The sequence below is a fragment of the Danio rerio genome, chromosome 10 (assembly GCF_049306965.1).
Source record: "Danio rerio strain Tuebingen ecotype United States chromosome 10, GRCz12tu, whole genome shotgun sequence".
Classification (NCBI taxonomy): Eukaryota; Metazoa; Chordata; class Actinopteri; order Cypriniformes; family Danionidae; genus Danio; species Danio rerio.
In genome coordinates, this window is record NC_133185.1 from 22,015,365 (window position 1) to 22,030,636 (window position 15,272).

General features: G+C 39.4%; 1 protein-coding gene across 17 annotated transcripts in view; it reads right to left on the reverse strand.

Moving 5' to 3' along the window:
• The window catches only part of depdc5 (DEP domain containing 5, GATOR1 subcomplex subunit), a 50,909-nt gene that overhangs the window by 2,120 nt on the left and 33,517 nt on the right, over window positions 1-15,272 (reverse strand). For 4 of the 17 annotated variants that reach the window (XM_073914607.1, XM_073914605.1, XM_073914603.1 and 1 more), the window contains 11 exons: window positions 12,371-12,602; window positions 12,139-12,272; window positions 11,846-11,957; window positions 9,717-9,779; window positions 6,568-6,704; window positions 6,397-6,477; window positions 6,175-6,307; window positions 5,987-6,092; window positions 3,109-3,288; window positions 1,070-1,239; window positions 781-952 (listed from right to left, as the gene is read on the reverse strand). In XM_073914607.1, coding sequence (XP_073770708.1) covers window positions 781-952; window positions 1,070-1,239; window positions 3,109-3,288; window positions 5,987-6,092; window positions 6,175-6,307; window positions 6,397-6,477; window positions 6,568-6,704; window positions 9,717-9,779; window positions 11,846-11,957; window positions 12,139-12,272; window positions 12,371-12,602 — 1,520 coding nt within the window. Of the gene's footprint in view, window positions 1-780; window positions 953-1,069; window positions 1,240-3,048; window positions 3,289-5,986; window positions 6,093-6,174; window positions 6,308-6,396; window positions 6,478-6,567; window positions 6,705-9,716; window positions 10,130-11,513; window positions 11,958-12,138; window positions 12,273-12,370; window positions 12,603-15,272 lie in introns of those variants that run through there. The other 13 variants (XM_073914602.1, XM_686358.9, XM_021479301.2 and 10 more) reach the window with 4 other exon arrangements.

Here is a 15,272-nt window from a genome sequence, read left to right on the forward strand (position 1 = left end):
ACAACAAACAAATGAAAAGCCATCAGCCTTTTAAATTCTTTTTGTCATAAGATGGATGTGTTTCCATTAGACTAACAACACAGCAATAGCGTCATAGTAATGTTTTAGCACCAGGTTTAACTTTCTCACACCTTAATGGCAATCAAATACATGAAAAATAAACACAGGCCACAATTGAACATTGAGAATGATCTCTGATTGGGGGTCTCCAAAATAAAACCAATAATAGACCTGTGCTGAAAACATTGTGTCCACCAGTCTCTTTAGCTGAGGTTAATATTAAATTAAGCAAATTAGTAATTGACTATGAAATTGAAATGGTTGTTAGACTGTTGCACATGTTTTGTGTTAGCACTATGTTCATGTTTTTATTGGCCTATTGATGTGTGCGCAACTTTTGTATATTTATAACCACCTCTGAGAAATTTGGGGTTGCAAGTCACTGGCATTGCTATTTTAGGTGTCACGGGTTGAAAAGGTTGGGAACCCCTGATCTAATAAATATACTAATGTAAAACTTAGCTCACAATAATCTGAGAAATGTGCATGTTTTCAGACATGCTTTTTTGGGCATTAAATAATTTAAAAAAATGCCAGTAAACTGAATCTGGCAAATCTCTTGTAAATCATACTGCATTTAAATATTCTTCTCCCATAAACTAGGATCAGAAAAGGAAAGTCAAACAATGCTTTAAAGAAAAAAAACAATAGGTTAAATTGCTGCAAGTGAATCTGTCCCTTGGACTACAACAACTGCACAATTACTTCTTGTGTCCTCACCCTCAAAAAGGTTATCAGAGCCCTCCTTTAGCAGGCACTGGATATTTAGGGGAATAAACAACTGAGCACGGAGTGGGTCGCCATATAGGTATGACGACAAAGCAAAGGGCACCTCCAACACAGGGACAAGCAGGAATCCGCAAGATGCTGCCTTCCTGTGCCAGCCTTGCACCTAAAACACAAGAATGCATAAGAACTGTACCCATGTACTTACTGTGCAACAATGCATAACAATGCAAGCACCTCCTAATATTATCTCTAAATGGTAATATGTTCATCCCACGCTCACCATTTCAAAGAGCACGGCTGCAGTGACGGCCATCCAGTGCAGCTTGATTTCAAAGGCAGCATTAAGGGAGAAGTTGCCATGGTAATAGCAGCTGCACCATTCTGTCCGATCACTACGATTGTTCACATCGACATCCAAGGTGACTGTTTTCTGCTCTGGAACTGTGGCGGCTGAGAGGGGAGGGGTGAAAACACAGCGAAAAAGACAGAGAGAGCAGAAATGGCCAAGAGGATGAAATGACAGGCCAGGCATGGAGTCATTACGACCGTAAATGGGTCAATGGAGAGTAATTGTGATAAAAGCATTTATGGCTTAGTTCATGACATCTGAAACATTAAATACTGAGAAGGAGTTGACATGATGATTTCAAGATAAGGGGTGTTTTTCTATCATGCAATGTATTAAAGGAAAGAAAGATGTATGAAGCTTCTATGGCAGGAATAGAAACTGAAAGCTATGGGCATTGGCTCAATAAGCAATCAGAAAGCTGATTGGCTGGCAGAAAAGCTGTGCTCAGGTTTGGGAACAATGCCGTAAAATCTTTCATCCAGCAGGAACAGGACAGATGGAGGATAGCAAGAAGAACCCATACCACAGCACTACTGGACCACAGCCACTACTTCACCACAACATGCACTACCGGCAAACAAAAAATCATTATAGCATTTGATTGGTAAATTCAGACATCAGTCCATGCTCTGATTGGTATAGCTTGCAAAGCAATTTGTTCCCTGATTGGGTTACACATGTAACAACACCATTTGGAGAGTACATGCACTGTCATATAGATTTATGGTCAATTGGATGACAGGATTACAAAGCCATCTACATCAGTCTGAAAGAGAGCCAAGATGTCAACAACTTAATTTCGGGAATGAAGAGAATCAACTGAAGTTGGAATACTATTCTACAACAGCATGCACTGCAGTCCTGGAATAGAGATGAGTCACACAAAGTCGCACGATCAGATTTGCATAAGTAAATATATATGATTGAGGTGGTTTAATCAAAAGTTTGAGGTTTTTTTCAGGGTGCTTTCACACTAGCACTTTTGGTCCGCACTCTGGTTCGTTTGATGTTAGAGTTCAGTACATTTAGCTAGTGTGAACGCTGTCTTCTGAACTTAGGTGAGTACTCATGAACTGTGCCCGAGTCCGCCTGAAAGAGGTGGTCTGGGGTACGGTTCACGCGAACTCTGGTTCGGTTAATTTCTGATATGAATGCAATCATACCAGATAACGGAAGTGAACTGCCAACTACACATCGTTTTCATATCGTTCATTTGTGTGTGTGTGTGTGTTTGTGTGTCTGTGTAATATATACTGTACCTTGGTGAAAAGCGGGACTGAGCCAGTGCAAGCACAGTGATAATGTCTGTTTGTCTCCTCCAAAAACAGCTTCTGCAGACATGGCATGATGTTCTGAATGTTTTTAATATTTTTGCTGCAAATAGACGCGAGTCGCTTTCTGTATGTCAAAAACCAAAATATTCAGTAGAAGCAGAACGACCGCTTTAGCGTTTTAGCGCATCGCTTTTGTGTTCGTCACCTAGCAACAGCCTTACACATAACAGCAGCTCGATGACGCAAGCGTACCGGGGTTCAGAAAGAAAAAAAAAAGGGTGAACACAAACCAACTTAGAAGGTGGCAAAGGGGGGGACAATCGAACTTGGGTATGGTCCAGGCAATTAAACCAAGTGTGAAAGCACCCTTAGAGAAGAATATGGTGTTGTATAGAGTGATGTTATTGCATACTTTATATGTTAGTTGAGTCATAGAAATTTCCAATTGTGCACTGTTGTTGGGTGACTAGATGGAAAGGTTAATCTCTGAATGCTTTAGTAAGAGAGGAAATGATCTGACTTTGTGTAACTCATCTACTAGTCTTCCAGAGGGGTACCACTGCAGGGGTAAGGAGTGTCATGCTGCCTTACGGTGTGGAGCATGACTTTTATGGGGTCAGAGCCGGCTGTGTGTACCTAGCAGTGCAGCAGCTTGGCTGCGTCCTCCGAAGCTGCGGCTGAAGGAGCTATGCCTACTTGCATACGAGGCTGGCCGGCTGGGCAACCAAGGCAGCAGAAAGGCAGGTAAGTCACATGGTCGACGTTCCTCCATAACAAAGGCCACCTCGAACCACTTCCTCTGGAAAAGAGCGAAGTCTTCCAAAGCTGCAGCTGACCATACATTCGCTCCAGCTGGGGGAAGCTGAGTCAGCGGGGCTGCAGGGAATAGAGGTCTGTTTTCATGGAGGGTAGAAATACCAAGGTACAGTCATGCTAAGTAAAGGAAATTAAACAGTGAAGCTCGACCTGCTGCCTGAAGACCGGTTAACTTACATTTAGTCATTTAGCAGACACTTTGTCCAATGCGACTTACAAATGTGGAGGCATTCAGCGATTCAACATAAAAAGGCAACATAAAATAAAATGCTACCCATGCAGAAGAACTGTTTATGCTCAGAGAAATAAGAACTAGTGGAGAGATGTTTAACACTGACATCGACTAAATGCCTGGGGGTTGCTGTGTTAAGGTGATGCTGATTTCTGGTAGACTTTTCTACTTTGATGTACAGGGAGTGCAGAATTATTAGTCAAGTTGTATTTTTGAGGAATAATTTTATTATTGAATAACAACCATGTTCTCAATGAAACCAAAAAACTCATTAATATCAAAGCTGAATATTTTTAGAAGTAGTTTTTAGTTTGTTTTTAGTTTTAGCTATTTTAGGGGGATATCTGTGTGTGCAGGTGACTACTACTGTGCATAATTATTAGGCAACTTAACAAAAAACAAATATATACCCATTTCAATTATGTATTTTTAACAGTGAAACCAATATAACATCTCCACATTCACAAATATACATTTCTGACATTCAAAAACAAAACAAAAACTAATCAGTGACCAATATAGCCACCTTTCTTTGCAGGGACACTCAAAAGCCTGCCATCCATGGATTCTGTCAGTGTTCTGATCTGTTCACCATCAACATTGCGTGCAGCAGCAACCTTCATGAAGACACTGTTCAGAGAGGTGTACCGTTTTCCCTTTTTGTAAATGTCACATTTGATGATGGACCACAGGTTCTCAATGGGGTTCAGATCAGGTGAACAAGGAGGCCATGTTATTAGTTTTTCTTCTTTTATACCCTTTCTTGCCAGCCACGCTGTTAAGTACTTGGACGCGTGTGATGGAGCATTGTCCTGCATGAAAATCATGTTTTTCTTGCATACTTCTTCCTGTACCACTGCTTAAAGAAGGCGTCTTCCAGAAACTGGCAGTAGGACTGGGAGTTGAGCTTGACTCCATCCTCAACCCGAAAAGGCCCCACAAGCTCATCTTTGATGACACCAGACCAAAACAGTACTCCACCTCCACCTTGCTGGCGTCTGAGTTGGACTGGAGCTCTCTGCCCTTTATCAATCCAGCCACGGGCCCATCCATCTGGCCCATCAAGACTCACTCTCATTTCATCAGTCCATAAAACCTTAGAAAAATCAGTCTTGAGATATTTCTTGGCCCAGTCTTGACGTTTCAGCTTGTGTGTCTTGTTTAGTGGTGGTCGTCTTTCAGCCTTTCTTACCTTGGCCATGTCTCTGAGTATTGCACACCTTGTGCTTTTGGGCACTCCAGTGATGTTGCAGCTCTGAAATATGGCCAAACTGGTGGCAAGTGGCATCTGGCCGCTGCACGCTTGACTTTTCTCAGTTCATGGGCAGTTATTTTGCGCCTTGGTTTTTCCACACGCTTCTTGCGACCCTGTTGACTATTTTGAATAAAACGCTTGATTTTACGATGATCACGCTTCAGAAGTTTTTCAATTTTAGGAGTACTGCATCCCTCTGCAAGATATCTCACTATTTTTGACTTTTCTGAGCCTGTCAAGTCCTTCTTTTGACCCATTTTGCCAAAGGAAAGGAAGTTGCCTAATAATTATGCACACCTGATATAGGGTGTTGATGTCATTAGACCACACCCCTTCTCATTACAGAGATGCACATCACCTAATATTTTAATTGGTAGTAGGCTTTCGAGTCTATACAGCTTGGAGTAAGACAACATGCATAAAGAGGATGACGTGGTCAAAATACTCATTTGCCTAATAATTCTGCACTCCCTGTAGTATCCAACTGTATCAGGTGTCATATAATTAATAATAACAATACATTACATCTATATAGCACTTTACTCAAAGGACTTTACACATTTGGAGGAAGAAACTTCTCAGCCACCATCTGTGTGAAGCATCCACCATTATGTGACGGCAGCCATACTGTGCCAAAACACACATCAGGAGAGAAGTCAGTGTTGAAGCCAATTAGCAGGTAAGGGTATAATAAGGAGGCCATGAAGAACAGAGAAGAGTAGGTAAATTTGGCCCGGATGTTGGGGTAAACCCCTATACCACTGCACTATGAAACCCATAAATATCAATGACTTGTGATGTGCAATGGTGGTCTTTCGCTGCATAGACCAAAGCACAAGAGAAACAGAGTGCACTGTCGACTAGCTTGCCTTGGTCACAGTTCAAAATGGCTTCCTTACTACAGTAGGCATGAACTGTACATGCTCACTGAAAAAGCAAAGTCCACCCAAATAACACATCAACAGGACATTTATATGTATTATAATGAATCCTGCTGCTTACAAAAGCGTTACTGTGCTGTCATGGCAACAGGAGCAAAATGAAACGTCTTCACTCGCTAGCAGTCAAGAAAATTTTTATGTCAATAAAATGTGGTCGTTTTATTGTCCTGTGTTTGTTTCAGCTATTGAAATTGACACCATTCCTTATAGGAAACAAGTAAGGTCTGGCAAATCACTATCATTTGAGTTCCCCCTTGATACAGCTGGAGAACTTTCTAGCAGCTTGGCAACCAGTACAGAAGTAATCTTGAGACTCAAGTTGTTTCTTACCCTTCTCGTTATCTTTATCGACAATCCGGTAGAAGTAGAAGCCATAGACAAAGGTTCGCATGGCATCACCAGAAGCATGAGTAATCAGACCTTCCTCCAGCATTTTCTAGAGGAGCGTCATGGAGCTGGTCACATTTTCAAATACAAAAGACAGACAATCATGGCTTTCACAATGCTTTCATTTTTACCTGCATAATCTCTACTGCAATGCCCTGCGTGGCAACATTCTCCACAGTGCTGACCAGCCAATGCACAACCTCAGCACTGACGAAGCAGTTGGGAGGCAAGCCCCTCTGCTCTGGCAAAAGCTGCACTCCAGTGCTGCAAGCACAGAAAGCCAATTCATATCACATACACACGGCTGATAAAATAGAGGACAAATAAATAATTCAAGATTTAAAGAATCTCACGTGGGATGCTTAATGGCTTCCAGGATCTCCATTAGTGTGGAAGATGAGGAAAGACTCAGTCCACTGGACCCCGACTGCCCCCTGATATGCAAAGAAAAAGATGCGCACTCAGATCTGAATATACAGGAACACATTTTCTGGCTGTCAGAGTGAAGTTTGCTGTTCTCTTACCCAGTCTCTAGACTAGCGCCTGGGGTTGGGTCTCCTGTGGCCTGAGATGCAGCAGATGTTCTCTCACCTGGTTGGTTGCTTATTTTGTCCGACAACCCACCCTCAATGGGATTTGCTGGAACCTGTTCAGCTGGAAGCTGGAAAACCCCATGGGAATATGTCAGATGCAATGTTGGATGTGCAAAGTGCTATTGCTCCTGATTCCTGTCTTTCCTGCACAGGAACTATTACTTTTGAAGGCATTTTCATGCAGACAAGTCTAACAAAACAGAACTACAAAGGACTTGCAAGCTGTGTACAATTCTAGACAACTTCAAGCTATTTGAATCCAGTGATTAGCAGGAATGCATCTTTAAAGTTCTCTAGTATCAGGCTCAGCAGACAGACTGTATCAAGCATCTTGGACTGTACTAGATCAAGAGCTGGCTAAAACCAGCAGCTCCAATCTGACTGGTGGGCTGGTATACAATTCCCCGAAGCCAGATTATGTCAGTCTGCCAGAAAACAAAGCGCTACCAAGCTGCTACAATGATCACTCAAGAAGATGAAGTAGCTATTAGTTTTGTTTATTTTCTTACATGGATGAGAAAACAAAATGTACCCAATCTTATATTATGTTCCAATTCATTAGTCATTGTCTTTATAAGATCTTTGAAGACCACTTTGAAATTAAAGATTTACAGATTTACCATTTACTTGAGAATTATTGTAATAAGGCTGCACATCAGGGCATCTCAATATTGCAATGTGCACATCCACAATAGTCATTTTGCAGGATCTGCAATCTCGAGTTGGGATTATAGTTGACCAGAAACCACAGTTAAGAACCTTAAGAAGTCATTACAAAAGTTTATAAAAGACTAAAAGCTTTTTTTTGGCTTGTGTTTTAAGGCCTGTAACTACTATTTTAAGATAATTTTAAAGTATTGGTGTATAAGAAATTATAACGATTGATTAACTGTATTTACTTTAACCAAAGAAGTCAATGCAATGTTTTTTGTTTAAATTTGATAATACTGCTAGACTCTTCATAAAACCATAAAGCATTGTTTATTTCATTTTTGTCATTGTTTTATTCTATTTATATATGCTTGTAATTTACATCATATATCTTTGGGGGTTCAGATTTTTCAGTAAATTACATGCACTGTTCCCTACGTCTATGATGTCTGTGACCTTGTTGCCCATTATTAAGGATAAGGCTAGAAAGGTAGGAATTTTGGATAATTATAGACCGATCGCATTGGCGAGTGTGGTGTCAAACATTTTGGAAGGAATTATATTAGATTAGGTGCATTTCTGGGGACCTCCGATAATCATTTTGGATTTAAGTCTCATCACAGCACTGATTTACTGTAGATTTATGTGTTAAGGAAAGTAGTAAAACTGTATAAAAGGCAAAATGCTATGGTTATAATTGGTTTTATTGGTGACTCTAAAGCTTTTGATGAGGTTAATCATCAAAAGCTTTGTACCAAATTTAAACAAAGAGGAATGCCCAATAATAATTTAAGAATTTTAACTTACTAGTGTACTAATCAATATATGTGGATTAAGTGGGGCCATTCTGTATCTGATGCATTTAAAGAATGTAATGGAGTACAACATGATTGTCTACTTTCACCTGCTCTTTTTAATGTTTTACATGAATGAGTTGTCTGAATAATTAAGTGATTGTAGGACTGGCTGTTTGCTCGGTGATTCTATAATAAATCATTACATGCATTACATCTTTTCCCCAAGTAGCGCCGTTTTTTAGCAGCTGCTTGATATTTGTGCAGATTATGGGCAGAGATATGATGTGCAATTTAATTTTAAAAAGAGTGTTACATGATGTGTAGAAACAAAGAACATAGAGATATGCTTTTCCAGATTTTTATTTGCCAGGACAAGTTTTAAATGGTATTAAAACTGTTAAATATTTAGGGCATGTCATTACTGAAGATATGAGTGATGGTAATGATATGTACAGGGAACATCAAAAGTTGTATGCTTCAGCAAATATGCTGGTGAGAAACTTTTATTTGTGTTCATAGCAGGTTAAGGTAAACCTCTTAAGAACTTATTGCAGTTCTTTTTACACAGCTCCTCTGTGATATAATTTTTAAAAAGAGAGTGTCCATAAGTTGCAGGTTGCCTACAATGATTGTATAAAGATTCTTCCTAAAAAACATAGATGGTGTAGTACAGGCGAATTATTTTGTAAGGGAAAAGTTTGATCATTTTTTGCTTTGACGAGAAATTTCATCTTTAATTTTATTAAAGTTTATCTGTCGATTGTAGAAGTCTCAGAATGGCATTTTAATGTTGTTGATGAACCCTAGGCTTACTGAGGTGTGTTATCAGTCACCTTTGATGAAACGTTGGCATAACTGTCTTTAAGGTATATTGTGTGGTTTGTATTATTTTGTCTGTCTTTTACACTATTGGACCTTGTGTCTGGAATAAAGAGAATATATCTAATGCAGATGCACTGACCAATGACATCATTCCAAACAGTGTAAAATTATGAATTCTTTTCATATAGGGCTATTCAAGTCATTTGGTGAAATTATATTCATATCACAATATATAAAAATCACAGAAAAAAAGACAGCGCAATGCCATTATTTTCCAATGTCATGCAGTCATACAGTATACAGTGGTATCATAAACGTTACACTTATTTCTGGCTAAACTGTTGGAATTTGCATTACATGTTGGTCAGATGGCCTCTTCCCATCTGCTCCTGGCCAGAATTAGCCGCAATGTGGAACAGCTACTATGTGCCGCCAGACAAAAATCTGGCTGTGTAAGATTAGCAGTGCTCTAAATGAGCTCAGGATGTGAAGTTAGATTGAATGCAAAGTGCACATTCATTCTTCTACTAGAGCGGTGCAGACTAATACTACAGCAGAATGGTTGTGTGTTAAATGAAGTGAATCTTGTGACCCTAACATTGCATTTGCACTATGTGTCATATTGACACTCCAACAAACAAACAGGAATTAATCTTCTTTAACCACTTTACTATTAAAAACACCAGACAAAAAATTTACAACACTTTCAATGTTAGTGAGAGCTTGGACAAGTACGCAGGCATGCACACATGATATATGCAATATAATGCATTGCAAGATACAGGCGGCTTTTACAGAGCAGTGACTGACCTGAGAGTGACAGATGTAGGAGGAACGTGGACTACGAATAAAGTCCAAAATGAAGGCTGCATCCTGTCAGCATATTAGGAGGAAAACACCAGAAAGAGAGAAAATAACCCCCAGAGATCAGAGCAAGAACAAGGCAGTGTTGGAGGAGGCAAAGGTCAAAAGAGACAAGGAAAGAGCAAGAAAACAAACCCACTGCAAACAATATCCAAGATTTAATACTGAAGAATAAAGGAGGACATGAACTAAATGAAAACTGGGCTGTCAACAGTGTTAAAATGTCAACACGCAACTAATGGCATACAGTTATGGATTAAAAATGAAGGGACTTCTTAGTTCAGAAAATTCTCTCATTTTGACTGTATTTATTAGGTATGGGTCAGACTAAAACAATATTGATTTTACACTATAAAGGTCTAACAATATTTTAAAATTATGTACAAATGTTTTGTCATTTAAAAGATTTTTAGAAAATGACAACTGGTTGGAATTACAATCATTTTGATTCAAATGTTGCACCAAATACTGCTTTTATAAAGGCACCTATTTTACCCCCTTTTCAAGATTTAAGATGAGTCTTTTGTGTCTCCAGAATGTGTCTGTAAAGTTTCTGCTCAAAATACCCATCAGATTATTTATTACACTTTTCAGGATATTGTAATTTTCTGCTTTGAACACAATGTAGATGTTTTTGTTGCCTGTGCCTTTAAAGGTTGTTCTCCTTACCCACTGTTCCCACGTCAAGCGTCCAGCATAAAAGTTTTCCATTCGGTGTCTTTCAGCATTGCTCGCTCCAGAAGATGGGAAATTCTCAACTTTTTAAGCGCCAACAGAAAAGTCAGATTGCTTTATGCAAATACTCCTGCTCCGACAGTAGCCGACTGCAGACTAATTTCATTGTCTGATGCTGCTATTGTGTCAGCCCCAACTTCAGACACGCCCTCTGTAAAGTGTAGACGCTGAACCCCCGTGTGAATGCACAGTCATTCTCCACCTCGGCTGCGTCAGATAAACAGCACAGTGACAGACATGAAGGAAGCAGGTTTTTGCACAGCAAATGTTACAGGATACACTTTAATATGCACTGCTGTATGAATATCCGTTATGTTATTGTACAAAATAAACCTGATTTAATGTCCACAAAGCGAAATTGAAGCATCTTCATTTATAATTGTACTGACACGCGGCTGTACTGATGAAGTAAAGATGGTAATCTCTGTAATTTATTACAAACAGCCACTTTTTAAAAAATGTTTTAAACTTGTAAAATTTATTCTTGATCACATTTGATGATGATTGATGATCACAGCGAGCTGAACAGATCTTTTAATACTAGTTGCTTTGTGCACGTCCTGTCTTGTTGATATGATTATACGCGTTACTACGGAGACATGTTAATACGCGGTTGTCAACAATTTGGTGGGTGGGGAAACCACACTCCTCCTAAATCACGTTCAATTTGGCCTTAAAATGGCCCTCGCATTTAGATCACATTTTAGCATCAGATTTATTTAAAAGAGACTTATTGTCTCTATATCACCCCAAAATGACTGTGGACACACTATACCTACACACAGTTCTGTCCAAACAGCTCCCAAAAGATGTTTTTCATCATAGGTGCCCTTTAAGTTAAAACATTGGTATTGTTTTGCATTCAAACGAATATAAACATGTTTGACAATCCATATTTGTTGGAATAACCCATTGTTATACTTATCCATATTGTCATTTTCTACCAATTCTGACTTCTATATTTTTTAAATTTGAAAAAAACATTATCAGACCTTTATATAATAAAGCAAATATTAACCCAAATCCGTAAAATTCAGTGAATCTACAAAAACTTCAAGTGAAACTTTAAGTTTTCTCTGTATAAGAAGCTAATCACACATTAAACCAACAGACAAAACATTATTGAGGCGTCTTATAATAGTTGCATTTACATAAAATTGTTTATTCCATTCCAAATACTGTGATCAGTTTTAAAACCAAGCAGACAAAGGCGAAGATAAGACAAAAATTAAAGAGACAGCAAGTGGTGCTCATTGCACAAATATAAAAGCTCTCTTGGCCACTCAAAAGCACAAGCGTACACACAGGAAGCCAGGAACTATCCGACAGCACTCTCTTACCTTACGAGGGCTATCGACAAACGTGGTTGTCAAGGCAACGTTGGCAGCTTCACTGAAAGGTCCACATGGTTTCCCACCATGCTGAGCGGCAAGCTGCTGCTCTTCAAAAGTCCTGCAGATCAAAGCATCTCAGCAGCATTAGCAAAAACCCTGGAATCTCTGGCATTTTATAAACACTGATCATATGTGGCACAAGATAAAAGTCCAAATCTCATTGTTTCTGGCATAAACAATTACCTGTTTTTCATTAACTGCAGTGTTTTAGTTCACTAAAATGTGCCTGCAAAACTCACTTCTGTGTCTGCTCCAGTTCCAAGAGTGCAGAGAGAGCAGAGGTGCCCTTTTTTCCAAGAGGGGGCGCTATCGGCTCTGGGGTGTAGGATGTAAGGGCTCCTGTCACCTGCAGGCCTTTAATGGTAGCTCCTTTCTGTGACAGTCAAAATAATGTTATTTTATTACCCTGATGGGTAGTTTTACCCCTTTGAAAAGTACAGTAGCATGCTTGTACTGTAGCTGTGCACTCACGCGGATCATTCGGTCAGACCGATGACGCCGTCGAATCCTGTTCAGGCCTTCCAAAAAACGGATGAATCCATCTAAAAGGGTCCAGTCCCCTGTGCCAGCGAGGCCATCTCGTCCTGCCCCGGCTCCCTCTCCATAAACATCCCAGTGACCCTCACCATCCGCTACTCGCCTGGCTCCCCCCGCTGGCAGAAGCAAGAAGCGCGTCCGCCAAAACTTCAGAGAGTCAATGAGACTGTGGAGGAGAGAGAAATGGGAACTTGACTTGAGGACTAAGGCCAGGCCCAAATTGGCTAATCGGAAGGACCAGTAGAATTCTCAGTGGGCCGGTCCGTTTTTTGGCCGCGAGGGCCAATGTCCCTAGCTGCTTGCACTCTCAGCAGTCGCACTTTTTTCATTTATTTATTTATTTGACAATAGCCTCACTCTTTTTATTCATTATTTAGCCGCAGCTCTGCTCTTTTTATTTATTTTCTCGCAGCCCCGTGAGCAGAATGCAGAATGCAGGTTAATGATGACAGCGGCACTTTAGTGTCTTGTATTCTAATACAAGAATTAAAATAATAATATTAATGAATATTACACCTGCTCAAGGAAAATCAGATGATTCACTACATTAATAAATCTGACATTGATCAAAAATTTAAAAATGGGTTAAAAAGTTTAAGCCATCAATAGGAAGTAATACTGTGATTAAAAGAGTCTTGCTGATGACAGTGCAGTACTCATTTTTTATTCGAGATGCACCAGCATAACAGCACTAGTGTGGTCCAGTAATCAGCATGTTTAATTACCGTACATTCACACGCTGAAAGAGGCGGGAGCGTCAATGTAGCCAGAAGTCATTCATTGTCAATGAGAGCCGGCGGCGATAAGCAGCGAGGAGCAGCGCAGCACGTCACCGCCGTTGTGGGGGTCGAGGAGAGTTGTAATCAAGTTAACTTTATGGTAATGAGCTATGATGCGATTCAGCGGCAACCAATCAGAATGAAGAAGTCCACCACTTAAGAGGAGTTAAGAGAACACAGACCTTTGAACTTTGGTTCCGAACACGGTTGTTACCAAGGGTTTGATTTTTGCAGTCGCCGGATTTCCAATTATTTACAAAGTTTTCTTACAGGAACATAGATTAAAAAAGGTTACTGGCGAGTTACTGATGTGCATTACTGTTATATATATTTAACTTAAAATAAGTGGGAATCTCATGCGACAGTAAAAAATACAGTATTGCTGCTTCAGGATATTTCAGACATATGGACATATGGGATAATTAAGCGGAGCAAAGCCCCACCACATGCAACTTGTTCTTTCATTGTTAAATGAATTTTATAAGAAGTGATTAAAAGAAAGAAAGCATATTTTATGCTGGAATGTGACTGATATGCTGCTTAAATACGAGATCAATGTAGTGAATTTTGACGCTCTCATCGCCGGAGCTGAAGGAAGACAGCGTGTCGCCAAAGCGGCCAGAGCGACCCGAGTTCGAACCTTACCTAAATAGTTATTATTGTTTTTTTTTTTTTTTTTTTTTTTTTTTTTTTTTTTAGTGTTAAGAAATATTATACTGTTTGGGTTACTTATGTAGATGTACATATTTTATTCTTATGTTTTGTATGACCACCGTTACAAAGGACTGGATAACTATAAAGAATTTTGTGTATCATTTGGGATTTTTACGATGCTGGTATAAAGTGATTTTTGGTATCAAACTTTTAAAACTCAAGTACAGTACTTTTTAAAACAAGTAAGGCCCCGTCCACATGGCAATCCATTTTATACATTCATTTATTCATTTTCTTTTCGGCTTAGTCCCTTTATTAATCAGGGGTCACCAAAGCAGAAGGAACCACCAACTTATCTAGCAAATATTTTACACAGTGAATGCCCTTCCAGCCGCAACCCAACACTGGGAAACACCCATACACTCTTACATTAAAACGCATACACTACACTTTTAAGCTTATTCAACTCACCTATACTGGATGTTTTTGGACTGTGGGGGAAACCGGAGCACCTTTTTATCCAATATACGCAAAAAGATTTTATCTTGTCTGGCTTTGTCCAGACAGAACCATCATTTTGCTCCAGCTACCTGTAAATGTGCTATTTATTTGCTATCTTTTAAAACCATGTGCTAGCATGGGTACATCTGAAACTGAAGGCCTAACTTTTTTGTATGAACACCCAATCCACATATTGTGTGTAACTATGATGTCATCAGGCAATGTCTCATCCCTATCTGTACGCAATAGTGATAACAAGAGCAGACAGCACACAAAAGCTACTGAGCTTATTAGCTTAACTGAGAGGCATGTTTGTCTTGTGTTGATTTGTATACAGAAAGGTCTTTGTTTGTATCTGAAATCAGCCTCTAGAAATGACTATACACATAGCAGCATTTCTAATGGTTTCCGAAATCATGGTGGATATTATGAAGTGCACTGAGTCAATCTCAGAATGCACAGCAATAACAAGTCGACAACCTATGTACACTCAACAGTTAGAATACCCACAATTCACTATGAGAGTTGACATGGATGGGATCTAAAGCGCAACCCTATCAGTGTAGCTATCAAAATAAAGTATTATTTATTTAAAGTAACGCTTGCATTAGGGGTGTAACGGATCACGGTTGATCTGTGATTTGTACGGATCGCAACCTATGGTTCAGAACACTCATGACTCACAGATTAATACGTTTTTTTTAACTTGTAGAATCCTAATTTAGAATTCTGAATCCTAAATTAGTAATGATCACAGAGAGATCGCCTCTCATGTCATTTAAATCACATTACAGGATTCAGATTTTCCTTTAATATATAATGATAAAAAAGAAGCTGTGGTAGGTGTCTTAGGTTCAGGGCTGATAGCGGAAAAAATTCCTGAGCCTGAACTTTTTTTCCTT